The sequence below is a fragment of the Lipophrys pholis genome (assembly GCF_963383615.2).
Source record: "Lipophrys pholis genome assembly, chromosome: 8".
In the NCBI taxonomy this organism is placed as follows: domain Eukaryota; kingdom Metazoa; phylum Chordata; class Actinopteri; order Blenniiformes; family Blenniidae; genus Lipophrys; species Lipophrys pholis.
This window is the reverse complement of record NC_137630.1, coordinates 7,316,075-7,335,421: the sequence shown is the minus strand read 5'-3', so window position 1 is coordinate 7,335,421 and position 19,347 is coordinate 7,316,075. Positions and strand designations below refer to the sequence as shown.

Genomic DNA, 19,347 nt, shown 5'->3' with positions numbered 1-19,347 from the left:
GTAGTTACGTTCACAATTTTGTGTTTTTCTGTAATGTATTACTCTCAACCAGCCTCCCAAATACAGCAGATTGATGTGAATCATGAAACATGAAATGTTTTAATATCACATATCTTTACCAGTTCTGTCATAACAAAGACAAATAGAAGACTGATCTGATCTGATCAGACACGAGAACCCAGTAATTTAGACGTTCTGGTGTTGAATCTGTTTGAATCGCATTTCTTCCAGTGGTCACACATTCTGGTGCACATTTATCTTTGCATGCTGAGCAGCTTTCCCCTCATCCAACAACTTAACGGTGCCCACTCACGTACTTCTTCAAGGGCCAAATGATGCTCACCTGTTTCCTCAGTCCCTGATTAAGCATCTGTGCCAACATCGCCGGCCGAGCAACGACAGGACGGGAAGGAAAAACAGCGCTGATCGGGCATGACCTTGTCCAACACAACCAAAGCTACACAGCTACAGCTGAGCATGTTTTATGGTATTTTCACAACCTTTGGATCAGAGGCCAGACATGAAAATATGCAGCAAAATAGAGAAAAATATTGAAGCCGCCACATATTAGATAATTGTCTCATTGGAGGAGCTATTGCTGGAATTATTACATCTCTGGCTGCCTACAAGATAAAGTGTCTTTGGCCAAGACACTAAACCCCGAACTGCCTGTGTGTATGCAGAGTGAGTGGTCGGTGGTGGTTGGAGGGGCCGATGGCGTAGATTGGCAGCCTCTCCTCCGTCAGTCTGCCCCAGGGCAGCTGTGGCTACATACCACCATGGAGTGAATGAATAATGCAATGTAAAGCATCTTTGAGTGTCAAGAAACGCGCTGTATAAAACCAATGCATTATTATTCTTTGCATCGGAAAAAATATATACTATTTATAGGAACATTTTGACAGAACTCTCCAATCAACTTAATTATGAAACGACGAAACAATGTTGCTTTCATCAATCCAGTTGCCACGATTCAGATGCTTGTGATTTACCGTGACTATAAAATAAATTAAAAGCAGAGACTCTCCAAATGAAGAGAATATGAGTTTTTCAAGCAAAACTCCAAAAACTGAAGTCAAGTTTTTTTGGTTGAACAAATATATATATTTATGGTGTTGTTCCAGTTCATGCTGCTCCCACTTCTTTCTCCCCTTCCACAGATTGACCCACAGACACGTTATAAAAAAAACCTTGTTTGATTGAAAACAGCAGCTTCCCGCCTGTTCACGTGCCTCCATGGTAGAGATGACCTATTTACTGTGAGAGGCCTGCTAGCTCTGAATAAAATGTGGTTAAGTGATGCAAGGCTCACTTCTTGACCTGATTGCATATTATTATTTTTGCTTCCACTATCATCTAAAGTGACGATACTCAGCAGTGCCGGCTCATCCAGTGTATACAGAATACACACACCTTTGACTGACGATGAGGAAGATAATAACAGAATCTGGGGGAAAATGGACCATCTGAATGAATGTATGGACCATCTGAATGGATGGATGGACCATCTGAATGGATGGGCGAGTGCCATCCTTTTTTCGTGACGTCTTTATCACTGTCTTGACATTTTGGGCCACTTTGCAATCAAATTCCCAGCAGCTGAGACACGACCACCATCTCAGAGGATCGGCTCATTGCCTTTACTAGTTCGACTTATGAGAACACCTGCATGTCAACGACGCGCTGCTCCACTGTGATCAGAGTATCAGTCGCTGGTGTTCCCAGCTCAGATGAGAGCTTGTTGAGCCTGTCAGTCATCTGAGATTCCTGTGACAGCCATCGCTCCCGAGTGGGGTTGACTGGCAGGGCGCCCGATGTTTTTCTGCATTGTTCGCTGAGTGGGAGTCGAGAGTTGCATTAGCTGATGCAGTTGGGGCTGAGCTGATTCTGGTATCAGCGAGGCAAAATGATGGTAACCAACTAAGCGACACCTACTCTTTGGAAATAGGCAGACTGTCAAATGCGCTGATTGCTGGAGTTGTCAGGAAGGTTCACCTGAAACTAGCGTATATTTCACTAAAACATACAATTAAAAACTACATGGAGGTGCATAAGACAAAACATGCAGTATAATTCTCTGTGAAACAATTTCACCCAACATTTTGGTTCAAGGTGACCAATGTCTTTAAAAGCATGGCCAGGTTTATCAGTACCTGCAACTTTAACTCTGGAGGATTTATGAACTTCTGCACATATTTGGTACTTGGCCAAAACAATTACTTTACAACCGAAAAGTACACTGTAAAAAAAAAAATTACTATTTGTGTTTTCATGGTGAAAATACCAAGAATGGCCAGTTGCATACGTGTGATTGACCACTGCAGGGTACGAGAAGACACTGATCAGCCCCAACAATAACATTTCTGACAGGTGATGGTGATCCTGTCACCTTCCAATCGCACCTGCGCAGATCTGGGAAGCCTGGTTTTAAGCTTGAAGTATGGGAAACCGACTTTGACCTCACAGCATTGACCTCGAAGCAATGGAGGACAGTAACGGGCGTCTCAGTGTGCCGTGCTGGCAGCAGGGTGCGCTACAGGAAGCAGCCGATGGCGGCACTGTGACGGCCCGCTTGCAAACCGTGGATCCTGATATTTTTGTGGCTGTAACCTTGACACGTACCAGCTGTCTCAACACTGTTCACAGCCCACGTACACATCTTCAACGCAACACTGTTCCCAATGGCAGCGGCCACACTGCAGTGGTTTGAGGAGCATGACAAGAGTTCAAAGCGTTGAGACAAGTGTTCGAGGCGTTGACTTGGCGTCCGGATTCACCAGAGGTCTCATTTAGAAAACCGCATCGAATCCATACTGAAGGAGCAAGTACAGACACAGAAACTGAAAGGAAGAACTCACACGTGGACGTAACACTCCTCTGATGAATCACAGTCCATCTACAGCTGCATGTATGCAGATCACCCTTCGCATGCCCACATACCACTGAATGATTAATGTGAATCAGCTCAGGAATGCTGAGTTGTTGTGTTGAGTCATGACAATAACCAAGAGAACGATTGAGGCGTTGAATTACACATGCCGTTCGAACAGAGCATGAGACACAACTGACACTGACGTGGATTCAGTTCAAGCCGATGAGGGGAACTTTAACGAAGCAGCTAAAGAATGTCTGTGATTTTAATCATGCACGCAACTCCTACAGACAACGCTCCCAGCTCGCCACACTGTTCGACACAAATCTAATAAAACTTTTAAGTCACGGCATGAAGGTCGCTGTGTGCAGATCGCACAATGACAACTCAAGCTGAATCACAGCCTAAGGTGACGGGAGTCGACGTGATTGCGCAAGAATAAGACGTCTTAAACATAAACATGAATTTGGAGAACAATCCCCCGAAAAGTGGAAGGAGGAGAATATGGACGTGGTCGTGGCTCAAAAAGAGAGGCCAACTTTGGGTGACGACTTTGTAAAGTGAGTTTGAAAGTAAGTACTTGTTAGCATCTACTGGCATTTTAGCATTTACTGTTATGGTCTTTAATTTTCCAATAACACACACTACATGTAAACGTAACGTACAGGTCATAGCAGCAGTACCATCTCCCCAAATATTTGTCTCTGTCTCAATTTTATCACAGGTTTTCTTTGGTCAAGGACCACGACGACGGACGTCCTTGAACCGGTCTCACTGTGCGACGTAGGACCACCGAGTTAGAGCCAAGACCAAAGATCTCAAAACCATTCTCCCATGATTGTTATCTTTCATCTGAGACCGCCGAAAATTGCACATTGTGCAGCAGAATAAATGTAATTTGAACTCATTTCTATTAATGCTTGAGTCAATATTGTAAAACAACTTGTGAAACCCATATTGTTTTAATTTATGACGTTTAGGCGACGTGGAACAGGTCACACAAGGAGTCATATTGTTAACAAAAACATATTTCACAGTTTCACAGGTTTGAGTGGCTGCAGCTCTAAAGTCGCTCCCCAGAGAGCATCATGGACAATGCTCAAATATACCTTTATTTTTTAAGTTACGTCAGGTCTATGTCAGAGTCTTTCTAAAAATAGAGTTAACCTGTGAAACCCTCCCGATGCTCATTTGGAAATACTGCAAATCATCTTTGTTAAACACTTACCGAAATATTTTAGAATATATAAAGAGATTCTCATTATGAATGAGTATTTGCTAAAAAACTTGACCAAGATCACATCTATCTTCCAGAACATTCCAAGTAGATGAGAAAATATTAAAATTTGGCACAATACTTTAAATAGTCTTACATCATAATTGCATATCTGACTAATTTAACTAATTCTGTAACAACTTCATCATGAGTTTTGAGGCGACAAGGCAAATGTGAGTGAATACGTTGGTGTAATGTCAGTGTGGCTCAGTAGTTGTGTCTGTGTTTAATACCAGCGAGACTTTCCTCAAAACTCAAAGCTGTCACTGCCTGGCATCGTCTGAACACGTCAGGAGCTCCACAGCTCACTGCGGCTGCCAGTGGATTTTATATTTAAGTCAAAATTCTTAATGGACCAATTACTTCTCAGCAGCAGAAGTACAAATAACAATAAATGTGTCCTGTGGATTTTAGTATCCCTCCGAGTTATAGATTTTTTTTTTTTTCACTTCCAGTGTTTAGAAAGTTTGTGACCTGGAGTTTTCCCAAGGGAAAAACTGAAACATCAACAATGACTGTGGGGAGCGAGTCTGGAAACTTCCAGAATAAGTTAACAGGTAACAAATCCCTCCACAAGCGCTGAGTTTATAACTCTGTAACTGTTAACAGAACCTGGGGTGAACTTGTTTCCTCTCATTGTTGTTTCACACTGGCAGTAAAGCAGGGGTGACAAATACAAGGCTCACAGGCCAAAACTGGCCCTCCAGTTGTGTGAAATGGGGCCCAAAGGGGGAATAAAAAGCCACAATAATCTCAGATTTTTCATTTAAATAAACAGCCATTTGCAATTTCTCTTCTGGGAATTGAAACGTTTTGGTAAAAACTAGCCTACAAAATATATCGATGAGACCTGGAACAATAGATCAATGATGCAGCAATGTAAGTTAGGTACTTTCATGATAGAGTTGCATAAGCATCAAAGCAACAGAGTGCAGGGGGAAGAAATGTGAAAACATGCGTGCTAAATTCAGCAAAATGCCACAAATAGAAGATATATCACTTTATGTTGCACTAGGTTAAAATCGCACTGATTCATCTTACCTTAAAAACAAATTTAAATTCAAATGACACTTTTTGCTCATGCATTTGTTCTCCTAGAAGAAAGACAAAACAAAGATTTATATTTAACGGTAATTTTGCTTCTATTCAAGTGTGCCGGCACGCTCAACATGATATTTGGCTGTATATACTCACCTGGATTAAAACCATTGTGACACCCCTGCAGTAAAGGAAAGTCATTTTTAAATTCCTGTGCTGTGATAAAGTAACTTTCTGATGCCGGTCAAAGTGGAGGACAGGCTTCATATTTTCTATTACTTTTTTTCTGCTTTTGGCAAGAAAAGGGGGGGAAAAGCAGTTTCTGCGGCATATTTATTACCACTACGCTCTTGGCTAAAAGAACCTTGATTTTTAATGAAATATGAAGACTGATTGTAAATTACTTAGCATTTCTTGCCAGAATATCTCCGGTTCTAGTCCACTTCATCATCTCTTTACAAGTGAGGTGTTACAGCTTCCAGGCGGTATGGCCTCGCCTCTGCCTCTGTGTGTGTTTGTTAGTGTGCTGTTTGACAGGAAGTAGCCTCACTGACTTCCTCCGCCACTCTTGTTTAGTAAATGTGTGTTGTTTGAAACTTCTAACGGCCTTCCAGAGGAGAAGCTACCTTTCTGTTATTTAATCCGTCATTGTATCGTTAGTCATCAGGTGATGCCCCCCTGTTTTCCCTTTTTGTTGGGCAGTACCTGTTTGGTATCAGTACCAAAGGTCATCCTTTGTTGTATTGTTGTATGTGTCTTTGGGGTTCTGTCTGATTAATGGAAGCCTGAGAACTACCAATCAAACCCTAACTTCACCCAAACTCACCAGGTGAATGTTACTTCCCACAACTGCACCTTCTGCTCGCGGAGCCGGGTCGTAACAGAGGACTTTCAAATCAGGTGAGTGGCCTGTTCTGCTGTCAAGATACAGGAAAGATATCTGTTTGTAATGGAGTTTGCATGTTTTTTCTCCATTCTTCTTTTATCTTCTGTCTAGTTTCCTCCTAAAGTCTGAAACAACCATATACTTTATTAAACCTTTTTGTTTTTGGTTGATTATTGTGACCATTTCCCGCGCTGTCATCAGTAACTGGGAAACAAATATACATTTCCATGGCTTGACGCCGACTGCTAATTTTGAAAAATGAATATTGTATATCAACATTTAATGTCCATCCATTTTCTCCCACGTATCCGTTTCCAGGTCTGGCAGTCTGAGTACTGTCACCCAGATCACAATGCACCGATTAAGAACCTTTCCTGCGGGTGGTGAGCCCACAGGAAGGTGGCACCCGGCGTAGGACATGAACCCACTACCTTGAGGTTGCAAATCTGATGCTCTACCAACTGAGGGGGACTTAAAATTTAATGTATTCAATGTTTATCATTTTATTCTTGGCTTTGAATTATCACTTCATCCTCAACCGGTTTTTTTTGTCTGCAAAGTGTGCTTACACAGGAGTGTACCCATTCTCCCATTTGGTCTCCAAACCGTTGCTTGGAAGGGAGCATGCACCTCCTTCACGCCTCGTTTTCTGTGTGCATGCACCACATCTGAATCCAATCAGCTGTGCGCTGTGCTGAAATGTCCACTGTGCTCCATGAAAATCCAACTGCACCACTTCCAGCACTTTGCTGTTAAAGTCACGGTGCCTGATACCACGAGGCTCTTCCAGAGAGTTCAGGTCTGAATGGGACAACGTTGTTCTGTTTGTTTCAATGTTCTGAAAGAGAACAGAATCACCCAATCAGCAGAAAGACATACAAAAATATAACATGAAACCGAGAGGCTGTATTTCAGGTTGCAAAGGCCAAGAACGACGGCCGGGCAACATGACAGGCGAAAAATTCTTCCACAGGACAAATATAGCCAACAACATCTACTTGCTTATGACAAAAGGATCAAAGAAAAGTAGCACATTTGCCTCTCAGGCACTCGGCTTTCTACATCACAGGGGAAAATTATAAAATGACCCTCATGCACATCATCTCTTCGGTCGGGCACTCTCAACCATGCCATCAAAGACACTGAAGTTCTTATTAATCAACCTAACGGCAGCAACTCTCCAGAATGTTCCTTATCTTCATTTTATTAGAGAGTTTCAGGGATGTCATGGATACGCCACTGGCCAGACATCGACGCGGGCTGACAGTCTGTGATCTCGTACCCTGTTAGGTTGTCCAGCTGAAACAAACCAACCATTCAACCACGAATCTGCACTTTATCTGGGCAAAAGACTCTGGTGCGGCGATTCATTCTCGCCAATTCATTGTGAAAGGTCAAGTAGACCCTGGACATGTTTCCAGTTCATCACAGCACAAACGCAGCGAGACAAGCACACGCTTTCATTTTCAGCCTGTTTAGAGTCAACAACTAAACAAACATGTATGTCTTTGGGTTGTAGGAGGAAGTCAGAGCGTCTGGATGAAACACACACAGGTAGAACATGCTAATGTCACATGGAAAGACTCGGCAGGTTTAGAAAGCAGCCTCGAACTAGAAACGGGCAGAACTGGGAATCTGCACATTGTCAGGTCCCCTTCTGCATCATAAGTCTGTGTCTCTTGCTGTTTTGCCACTTCCTGTTTGTTTTCTGACTGACCTGTCTTGTCTGCATCTCGATGTACCAGCCCATCCTGTTGGCTTCCCTCTGTGTGTTCCAATGTGTCTATGTGTTTTACCCGTTTGTCTCCGTCCCGTCTATTTAAACTCCCTTCACTCCTGTCTTAGCACCCGATCGTCTTCATACCTGCTGTGTTGACTGTCGAGGGATTCGTCTTTTCAACTGCGTTGCTTGGATTTACTCGTGTTTTGAGGGTTTTTTTCTGATTCTTTGGACACTCTTTTGGATTCTCCCTCAGGACATCTTCGCTCTTGTTTGCTGCTTTCAATAAACTCTTCAAACTTTTCTCCGTCCTGTGAGTCTGCATTTCGGTTCTGCCCGGGACACAGATTGCGTTGTCCAGGCTCCAGGTATCATTTGTTGTTGACATTGCATTTGTCTGGCAGCGTTTAGCTTTAGTGGCAAATTAGAGTTCAGTTTGGGGTGAAGGTGAACTGGGAAGGCATTTAATTAATAAATCAATATTTACCTGATCTGAATCTAACACTATTCCTGAGAGATTAATGTAGGTTTGACAGAAAGACCATATGAACCATTGAAGTGAAATGTTGAGAAGCAATAAATGACTGGCCTGTGTACTACCTATTTTAAAGATCTTACAAAGCCCGCCATCAAGAGATTTTCACTTTTGTGTTAAAAGCTCTTGTGTGCAAGGAATTTCAAAGAACCTGTTGCGAGGACGTTCATTCAGATCTGATGATGAGGAAATGGAACAAGGTTTAACATTCAGGAGGACCGAGGGACCTGGAGTTGTCTGGTTTCCCATCAGATCTTGAAAATACGAAGCCTTGACATTTTGAACCTCACAATTAAAATATTTCAGCGAAACTCGTAAAATGTCAAGATACACAGTTGGATTTTGAGGCTTTGCACTTCCACTCAGCACCTCTGACAGCCCGTCTTTAAGGCATGCAAGATGGCTGTTATCCAAGGCAGGAGGATCTTGGCCTTTTTCTGCTTGAAAGAAGTGATTTAGCCCAGAACGCTCGAGTGTTGTAAAATCATTGAGGGACCCTATTAACATCTTGAGTGGAGCTAATGTCAACAGAATATTTATGCATTTGGCCTCAAGGAACAATGGAGAAACAGTTTACGCATCTCTGTATATCTCAACCCAGTTATTTTCATTTTATCTGTCCATAAATGTGTAAAGGCAGTTTTAATTATTAAGTCCTGCATAAAAACAGTACGGTTTGCATCAACATTCAGGCAGAATGCTCAAATAAAGTTCCTCAGCAATGATGTTTATGACAATAGATTGCTTTGTGACATTCTGTTGATTATTGTGTATGACTTTTAAATGGTCGGTAAAGATTATATACTGTGCTCGTCCCACTGCTCATTTTTTACATTAAAAGTGAAACTCTGCACTGCTTCTTTATCACTAGGAGAGAAGTGCAGAAGCATTTCCCTGAGAGATACCTGAAAACAGAGATTTCCCCAAAAATCTAAGACTTGTACTCACTACTCAAAAGAAAAACCTTTAATCAGTACTTTCACAATAATAAAAAAAGAAAAAAACAACTGTCTGCCTCGATTACACTGTATGTTGTACCAGGTTACTTTGAGCATCATCCACTACATGTGATGTTTTTTTTCCCGGTCTGAGGCAGTGAGCCCTCACCCTGCTCTATGCCCGCCACTACCGGCTGGAGCTCCGCGGGCAGATCTGCACATCTGCTATCACTCACACACATTATCACCCAAGCCTCGAGACCAGGAGTTGGACAGATGTGCTCTCCAGCTGTGATTTGTGTAAGTCATTTAAAGCCCGGCTGTCTGGCTGATCCGGGGAGTCGTTTGGTCTGAGAAAGTCGGGCCTGATGGGCTCTCAGATTTTCTCCTCAGAAGCCGCTCGTCTTGCTTTAAAATGTGGAAGGCATTGGCGTCAGGAAGCTGAAACCTGTAACAGAGCAGTTTAAACTGCCAGCTGCAGTCGTTTTGCCTGTTTGGCTTGTTGTGGCTTCTTCGGCAGTCTTGACATTGTGTTTCACTGTCTTGACATTTTTCTCCTGTCTTGTCTGAAGCTCTCATAATCCAAGCACCTAAACATTCACTCAGTGTTCAGAAGAATTACTTTCCATGAATTACAATCATTTAAGGTTGAGTGGTAATGTTTTAAAGTTAAACAGCTACTCCACGTTTTACATCGTTCTGTACTTATTTCCTGTCCTTCTCAGAAATACTTGTTTTTCTCTCTCATTTAGAACATCGCATCTTGTGAGTGCCTTCCTCTGACCTGCATTCTTTGATCCTCTGTTTTCTCCACTGGGCAAGATGACGGCTTTGAAAACAAAATGAATACTTAAGGGACCCTTGTGAGAAATTGGTGAATAACAAAGAGACGACTTCCTGCAGAGATGATTGGCTGTGAAAAATCCACACTGTGCTTCAACGTCTGGCAACACAAACTCCAGAAGACAAGTTTTGGCTTTTGTTTTCTAAATTGAAGGTATACCAGTAATTACACTTATTTATATCTTAATGGCTCAAGGTGAGTGCACAGCAGTGGCGATACACAAGATGCATAACATCATCTTTTCATTGCTTACAAATGAAGCCGGCTGCCCGACACACAAGGAATTAGTGTTAGAAGGCACATCTGTATGCAGGGCTTGTTACATTCTTCAAGCGTTTTGCTAGTCTTGGCTTTGCCGTGTCAGTTCTAACTCAGACATGAATTTGTACTCAAGTAGCCAATGACAATGGATGAATAATAATGTATTGAGAAGGGCAAATGTAGTCATTCAGTCTCACACCATAGCGATGACATAAAAATACTACAGGATACAGCAGTATTTTACAATAAGTGTATATTGGGTCAATATTTAAAGTCTCATATTGTACAGTTTTTCAATATTTTCACGTTGGTGTCAGTAGTCCCACGATATTTTATCAAAGTGTATTTCATCAAATCCAGCCTTGGTCCTGAATGTCATCCAGTCTAAACGTCCCTCTACTGAGCTCTACTGAGAACAGGCTGTGTCTGTGTCTGTGTCTGTGTCTGTTCACACCTTCTCCAGGCCCGTCTCGGGGAGAAGAGCTTTCTGGTGTTTCAGATCAAATGGTTTTCCTGCTAACTGGTGACCCTTTAGCGTCCCTTGTTGCTGCTAATAACAGATGTTAAAAGCGTGGCAGAAATTCGTAGCTGACCTGCGTAACGTCATTTAACTGCATTTACAATGAAGTTTAAAAATGTGGTAGCTTTTTTGTGTTGTATTATAATTTATGCTATTAAGAGCAGCAAAGACTGATGCTAAAGAAAGTTTGTCACCATTTAACGGGGAAACCAGTTAATCCGAAACAACGGTAATATGTGCTAATGGTTACAGTGGATGTATCGCCTGACTCGTATAGACGCTGTCATTCAACCAGTTTGAACCAGAATGTGACCCAGAAGGAGAGAATCCTGAAGATGGTGAGTTAAAAATATTGTGTGTCTGAATATGTTACTGAGTTTGGTCGTATGTGTCGTTACAGCTAATACCAAGTAGCCAATGCTAGCTCCTGCTAACTGTGAGGGGAACTGTTACGGTTTTTTATATCATACCAGATTCTTTAAGTATATCAGTGAGACAGAGCTCCACTACCAGAGGGAGTGGTTATTTCCCCACATGGCGTCATGAAGGGAAAATCTCTCACATGTTCACTAAAACGTGGAGCAAGTGATGGAGATGACAGACTTTCTTCACTTCTGGGGCCTCTTGCTGTGGGGACACATATTTCTGTTAGAAAACCATTAGAAAGCCAATTTTGCATAATATCGGACCTTTGACGTTTCCCCTCATTTCCAAATTCACATAAACAATGTTTGTGAATATACTGAAAGGTTTTGAGTGTGCGTTATGGTTGGGCAGAGCAAAAAACAACCACAGCAAAAAGAAACCACAAGTTAGATAAAATCTAGAAAACTGAATACAAAGATAAATGAAAAAGGCAAACTTAACTATGCAAGGAATGGCTTAAGCAAAAACGCCACAAAACGAGCAACTTTCAGAAACAAAGAGTGGCTTGATAACAATGTTGACGAGAGTTTCGACAATCTGGCCACCGACAGAAGTCTGACCTCAGAGCGAAATAATCCTCAGCAGCTAATTGGCAACACCTGTTTAGAGTTTAGCTCATCAGTTCAGAGACGACCGGAAGTGAAGCCAGAAACACAAACGGATGCTCTGTTAATGCAGCTGGGAACTGGAAAAGTTTACCACTTGGTGAGGTCCCATTTCCCAGTTGACAACATGACAACCTAAAGCAGTGCAGAAAGGAGGCAAACATGCCTTTCATTAAAAACGGTTACCATGGAAATGATGAAATGAAGTTATAAATACCACAAACATCACTTAGAATACATGTTCATACTTCATTGGTTTGTGATAGCAATACATCTACAAACTGTTACATTAATTGCTCATAAGTTTTATGGTTACATAAGGTTAGTGTAGCTCAATCAAAATAACAAAAGGAAGCATTTTTTTTCACTAGGATGACGTAGTCATGACTTTCCCTGATTCTGCCTTTAATTGATCTTTGGCTAAGCCCCGCCCCCTCTTAGTTACTGTTGATAGCTGAATGCTATTGGTTCATTTGCATTCAGGGGCGGGGCTTAGCCAAAGATCAATGAGTTGGAACTTGTGGCATTCACTGATTTGATCGGTTCATGTCTACGTTTACCGAGAGAGCTGTCGAGTCAATCAGAGGCAGAGGAGGGTGGGAAGGTGGGACATTTCCCACCCAGTTACCTAACAAAGCATCAACTACGCACAAAGTCAAATTCTAACCTTCGCTTCTACAAACACTCAGTCACCCAAATTACAGTGTGGATGTCCAACGATGGCAAAAGAAAGTAAAACTACAATAGTGAGTGTCTCCAGTAAACCCTTTCTACTGAAATATGTGAGTGTCACACAAGTGAAAATGTCAAAAGAGAGCTTTCTGTTTTCATTGCCTTTGCAGAACAAATTTTTGAGTTGTGTTTATACGTTCTGGCATTCCAAGTCGCACTGGCCTTGGCCCTCAACCACCATATCGACAGCAGTTTGCCCTTGAGTGGAAAATAAACCTCTATACCATATTGTTGGAAACCCAGTTTTTCACCTCAAGCTTTACACAGATGTCGCATTGAAACACACAGACCAAAGTATGGTCCATTTATCTTCAAATGCTCAGGGAAATGTATTCCAAAGTTCACAAAGACATGAGCAGACGATTGGGGACAATTGTATTGTGTCAAAGATGAAGTCACTATGAGCCAAAATTCCAGCCGTCAAATTAGATGACATCGGAAGAGAATTTCAAAAGTGTCTTTTGTGTTCCCCTCAAGATCACAATACGATCACTTTTACTTGCAAATATGGTAAGAACATATATTGTGTGTTGTACCTCTTCTTAGGTCCTGAATCTCCCCTTTTGTTCTTTTTCAAACAGCTTTGATTTTGTGAGAGATAATCGTATATTGCTTTTTTTTTCTTTCCAAGTTCAGATTCATCTAACTCTTTCTGAAAGATTTTGCTGAATAAAAGTAAGCCGCCAACACAGTAGATTCTGTAGGACTGGACAGGACAAAAACACTCCCCTGGTCCAGGACCAGGCTGCCACAAACAGAGAGGGGAGCACTGTTGTTGTAGATTATGTTTTCATGTGATTTCTACCGGCAATTTTCCAGAATGGCGGGAGTCCTCAGCAAAAGTGAAAAAAGAAAAGGTATTCTTTTATCACAATTAATGTTGGAGGAATTACAGGCTGGTGAAACCCGTGAAGTGGTGCTAGTTGGGTCAGGAAATGGCTGAAAAGCCATGTGACTTTGTACGTTGCTCGCATTGGTCAATGAGCTATGAATCCATCCCGACCAGTCCTGGATCACCGCAAACAGACAGGATCAATTGAATTTAGTCCGGGACCACCCCAGACATGTCTTGTAATGTCTACATATTTAGATATGACCAGGATCGCTCTGCACCTGGTCCTTCTCTAATAAATCCTATCCGCTGGCATCTCAAACAGAGCAGTAGGGGCAGATTTCTTGTCTGGGACAAAAAATAAATAATTAAAAAAATAAATAAAATCTGCTTGGGGAAGAAATTCAAACATTTTTGTCACTTTTGTTGGATTGATTTTTGTGTTTATCACTAAGTACCATCAGGGACACACATCATTGTCTAAAATTCATCTTCAGGAGGAAAATAAGCCCAGAACTGCTTTTAGTCACTAAAACAACAGGCAGTCCTTGGAATCTTTCTGGTAAATCAGCTTGAGAATGTATTTGTATGATTGTCAGACCTGAAAGCAACCGCAGCCCATGAAAAAAAAAACCCACATCCCCTCATACTAAAATCCACTTTGGTATTTGAGGTTTACTTCTTGACCTTTCTTTAACTTTGCCTCTTCCTTTCTCTTGTCCTTGTACGCTGCCCTCCTCCTCCTCCTCAGTCATGCACAGTGTCAGCCATGTTGTCACCTACTGATAGCTCTGACCTTCAGGGTTATTTACTAGCGTGAGTCCCAGAGGGAACCAGAACACAATCAATTCTGTCCCACTGCTGTCAAGGAAAGGGAAATGCCAGTTGAACAAAACTTAAAAAATGTTTCCACAAGCGAGTCCAAAGCAACCGTTCGGGCAGTGAAGGGTGTTTACATACCAGGGTCAGACTTGGAGAACGTGTCCACATCCAGTAGACTCCTGCGGAGACAGAATAAGAGCAGGTAAAGACGAATCCTTCCATTGTTTGCACGGCAATGTGTTCATTCATTAACATTTCTTAAATTCTATTTTTGTCTCTTTTGTGCTCGGCTCTCCAGAGAGTTAGCAAAAAAAAAAAAAACCTCTCAGCTGGGAACTCTGTAAAGTTAGGTCACGGGCAATTATTCTTTAAATTACGACCCCCTGCCTCTGCACCCTGAATCATTCTGTGAAACGAACCGACACAACGTTGTGCTGCAACCCACCCCAGAATCTCCCTCCCTTTCCCCCCTGAAATGAAAGCAGCGGTAAGCCCGGATAAAACACTCAGCGACTGGCGAAAGGCTGACGAAGACCCTCAGGAAGCAGAAGATGAAGAGGTAATAAGAGAAGGAGATTTGTCTTGATTGAATTCCTCACTTGCAAACAATGCCTGCCAGAGCTCAACATGCCGCGGAAGTTTCTGTGGCCTACGGACATGCACTCAGTTTTCTAATTTAAAAGGAAACATTGCTTTTACTAGAAGCTGTGGTTCTCAGAATCGGGTGATTATAGACTTTTTGTGAAATAGCTTCATTAGTTAACACGGATTGGTTAAATTGTGGTTAATGGTAGTAGTTTTTTTATGTAGCCCTGTGTACATGAGACTGGGGTTACATTTATAGTTGTTGTGTTGCAGTGTTGAACCTAAACAAACATGTTTTAAGTGATTATCTTACTAGTTGAACTAAAGTAATATGTAAATAATGCCAATTCCAGCTATCTTGAGAGAATTCTGGTTGCTTCAGAGGACAGTAGATTTCCACAGACATGAGCACGTTGTGAGACATTGTGAGGCACCAGAATAAGTGCAACCAAGTTACAGCTGTAAGTGGGTTTTATGCTACGCGGTGGCAAAAGTGAAGAAAAGCATGTTGTCCTTGTTTTCTCATCAAGTTTTTTTTTTTTTTTTTTAAAGTGGCTCTAAATGGAGATTAGCCATCAGTGACATACTCATAAAGAAAACTCTACAGTCACTCGAGCATGGTAAGGCATGAAGGTCGAAAAGCAAGCTCAAGTTCTCTTTAACTTCTACAAGTATTTCTTCTGCGTATGATTTTAAATATGAACGCTTACACTCATGTGCTAATTGATCTTTGGCTAAGCCCCGCCCCCCGTTTGGGTTTTGGAAATGAAGATGAGCTTCAGAGGCAAAGATCTCACTCCAGTTTCCTCCATAGTCGCTAAGAACATTGAACTAATCAAGGGGTCTGCAACCTGCAGCTCTGCAGCAGCTCTGCAGCCACATCTGACTCTTTAGCTCCTCTATAGTGGCACCATGAAGCTTCCAGAAAATCATACGGAAATACACATTTCATTTTATTTTATTTTATTTTATTTTATTTTATTTTATTTTATTTTATTTTATTTTATTTTATTTTATTTTAGTTTAGTTTAGTTTAGTTTAGTTTAGTTTAGTTTAGTTTAGTTTATTTTAGTTTAGTTTAGTTTAATTAATTTTTAGCTAATTTTCACACCAGTCATTTTCAAAAGGGCTCTTAACTCTTGGGTAAAAAAGGGTTTTATAAAAATAACCAAAATGGGAAAAATATCTAAAACTAGCATATATAAGGAAACATGCTAAAACAGCTTAGAAAACAAAAATTGTAAGAATTACTGAAAGAAAAAAATAATTAAATGAGGGGAAAACATGCAAAATTGCTTAAAAGAATCAAAACGGTTTAAAAGCTCAAATGTCAAAACTATCTAGAAAATGCTAAAAGAGAAAAATAAAACCACTAAAATCAGGTCTACAAGCAGCTGAAAATGTAATGAAATGTTCCTAAATTCGAATTGACACTTCATGAATGCAAATTTTTGTTCGGAATTTATGTACCAACACTATACATGAAACTTTTTAAGGTGTCGTCGCCTCATTTTAAAGGTTAAACGTGTTTCACGGCTCCAGTTAAATTTGATTTGGTGGACAGTGAGAAAAGGTCATGAAGGTTACAGACCGCTGAACCAATGATATTGTTTATGAAGGTTTGCATGGCTGCACAATGAGTTTGACAAATCGCCTGGTCTTTGGGGTTGTTTGGTTTTTTTCTTATTGATGGTGTAAAGAGCTGCCCTCCAAAGAATTCACATCAACTCACATTTTTACAGTTCAAGGTCACATTTGGTTCAGACTTTTCCTTCCACATCCAATAGCGCCGACAAATGTCATACTTGAACACACGTTTAATGCCTCCACATTATTATCACAATACTGGCAGGTCAACTTTGACACGATTTCCAAAATACTTGCCAAAATGGTAAACGTCATTCCCTATATGACTCTATGGAGAGCAGCAGATCCAAGCTTTCACTTTCTTAATTGCAAGACACCATCTACTCCTGAAGTGGAGGTCGATTCAAAGTCCATCCAGTCGTCAGTAAATCAGTGATGCAATGTCTTCATTTGAAACCATAAAAGATAAGGTTTTCTTTAAGGAACTTGTGGCAGCCATTTTTTTTTTTCTCCCAGCAGTAATACTTTTCAATTCTTATAACTAAATATCAGGGTAAAAAACAAGAATGGCCTGTATATTCTCTTTGTTTCAACATTTTTGGAGGCAAATGTGCATCATTTGAATGTTTAATCTACAACATCCAGCCTTCGCCGTGTCATATTTTGCCTTAAAAAAAAAGTTATCCCCCCCAAAAAGCTATATAGCTTAAACAAAAGCCTCATCATTGTGCCACTTTGCGTCCCACATGATTCTCACATTTGGTAATGACTTATTTTACCTTGAGGTGGCAGCAGTGAGTAGCAATGAATAATATAATCATATCCACAACAACCATTGCACCCGACATAACATCTTTGCAAAGTATTTGACAAATGAAACAAACCTTGCTGCTCATAGAAATGCTGAGGTTTTGGTTTGTATTCAGTATCTCGACGGCTCTAAGCAGTGTCTTTCTGTAGAGTTGGTCGTAGCTTAGCAACAGTTTTTCTGGCTTTTAGCCAGTCTTTTAGCTAAGAAACCTAAAACGTGGATCATTAGCCCCGACTAACAATCATCTTTTTCATGCTGATCCAAAACCGACACGAAAAATGGAAGAAGTTCTGGGGTCCAATTTGCTAAAATGTTCCTATAGTGTTGCGTTTTGTATTGTGGATGCCACCAACCGAGCTAAAGGTGGAGATGTTCTTCTGGGCGCCGGTGGTCCACTTGGTACAGCAGGTTGTCGTTCAGCTGCTACGTCGGGTCAGTGAATAAACCCCAAACTGCTCCCGATGGATGGATGGAGTGTCTTGCATTGCACTGCAGGACGGGTGAATATGACTAACGGTGTATTTGATTGGCGGATCTCATTCGAACCAGCTCAGTTCATTTGAATGAAGGACTCAAACTTTAAAACTGATTTTGAACTGCTGCCCCCTCAACAAAATGGAACGTACGACACGACCGACAACAAGCTCTGCAGCCCATTACAAGCTATTATGTCCCATCTACTTAGCACAAATAGCGATTTATTTAATACCGACCAAGTCCTGTGCAAACACAACATATTTTTATTTTTTTTAACAGACTCCACAAAATGTGTCGCAACAAATTATTCATCAAGCTGCAAAAAAGATGGACTTCGGGTGGATTTGGTTCTCCCTTCAAAGGGAGCCAGGGTTGCTGTTTTCCACCTCTTGCTTCAAGGCTTCATCCTAAACTGAAGGACTGTGCATTTATCACCGTATCTCACCAAACAAAGGAGTTTTAATCTGGAAAATACAAGCGTGGTGCAAAACGTGTTCATCGTCCGGCTCCGGTTGGGACTCCTACAGAATTTGGAGAGTCTGCCTCAGGTGTCTGGACCCTTCGGGGTCTGGCTCATTGTCAGAAGGGACTTCGCAGAAGCTATTTATTATTCAGGAGTGGATTAGAAAAGACAGTCAGCCGCGCAGGCAAGGAAGGCAGACGCAGACATCGTTGGGGGAAAACAAAAATCCCCCCTGACTGAGTTTGACCACTCGTCTGTTCAGCCGGCACACAAGTTTCATCCCGATTGTCTTCACACATCTGCCTGCGTCTCTAGACGACGGTCACCTGCACGGAGGATCAACCTGCGCTCGGTGAATGTCAATGACAATCTGCCGGGCCAGACTTCACACACTAATCAGGAGATCCTAAAGGACGTATGACGGCTTTGATGTATATTGGAGGCGGCAGATGTAGATTTACCCTTTATGATTGGAGGAAAGGGCATCAGAAAGTAAAAGGTCATGCAGAAGAGAGTAAACACACGTAGATGGGCGAAGAGTTATCAAGACAAACACCTATTTTATGAATATATACATCTAAATGTCATGAATATAGTAGAGAGATATCGCAATTTCACAGGTGGACATTTAGTTTTTAACCCTGAAGAAGCGCGGGAGTGGGATGACTTGACAGCCGCGCGCTGGCAGATGTAGAAAGAAGCACTTTACCTGCACGACACGGTAACTTCTATTTTAGTTGCGGGGACTCTGGTGTTGAGAGGGTCGAATTCCCCTATTGATGCCATCATCGCGACGCACGACGCTGAAGAGCATCCACGGAGGGAGAGCGCAGAAAGAGAGGGCAGAGAGGAGAGAGACGGGGAGAGGAGAGGAAGCTGGGATCATTCACAATATGATCGTGATTGCAGTAAATCCATTGTAGAGATGTTCCGCTGGGTCGTTCCGCTTCTGGAGAGAGCGGCGCGCAGAGAGCGGAGGAAGAGAGAGAGAGAGAGAGAGAGAGAGAGAGAGAGAGAGAGAGAGAGAGAGAGAGAGAGAGAGAGAGAGATGAGAGAGAGATGAGAGAGCGAGTGAGCAAGAGAGAGTGAGAGAGTGAGAGAAAGAGAGAGAGGTGGT

General features: G+C 41.7%; 1 protein-coding gene across 1 annotated transcript in view; it reads right to left on the bottom strand.

Annotated features, from left to right (window-relative positions):
• Window positions 1-19,019, bottom strand: part of cpne9 (copine family member IX) — a gene marked incomplete at both ends in the record, with an annotated part of 148,437 nt that extends 129,418 nt beyond the window's left edge. Inside the window, 2 exons of the mRNA XM_080470203.1 lie at window positions 14,446-14,486; window positions 18,940-19,019. Of these exons, the coding sequence (XP_080326329.1) occupies window positions 14,446-14,486; window positions 18,940-19,019 (121 nt within the window). The remainder of the gene's footprint in view (window positions 1-14,445; window positions 14,487-18,939) is intronic.
• Between the last annotated feature and the right edge of the window lie 328 nt (window positions 19,020-19,347).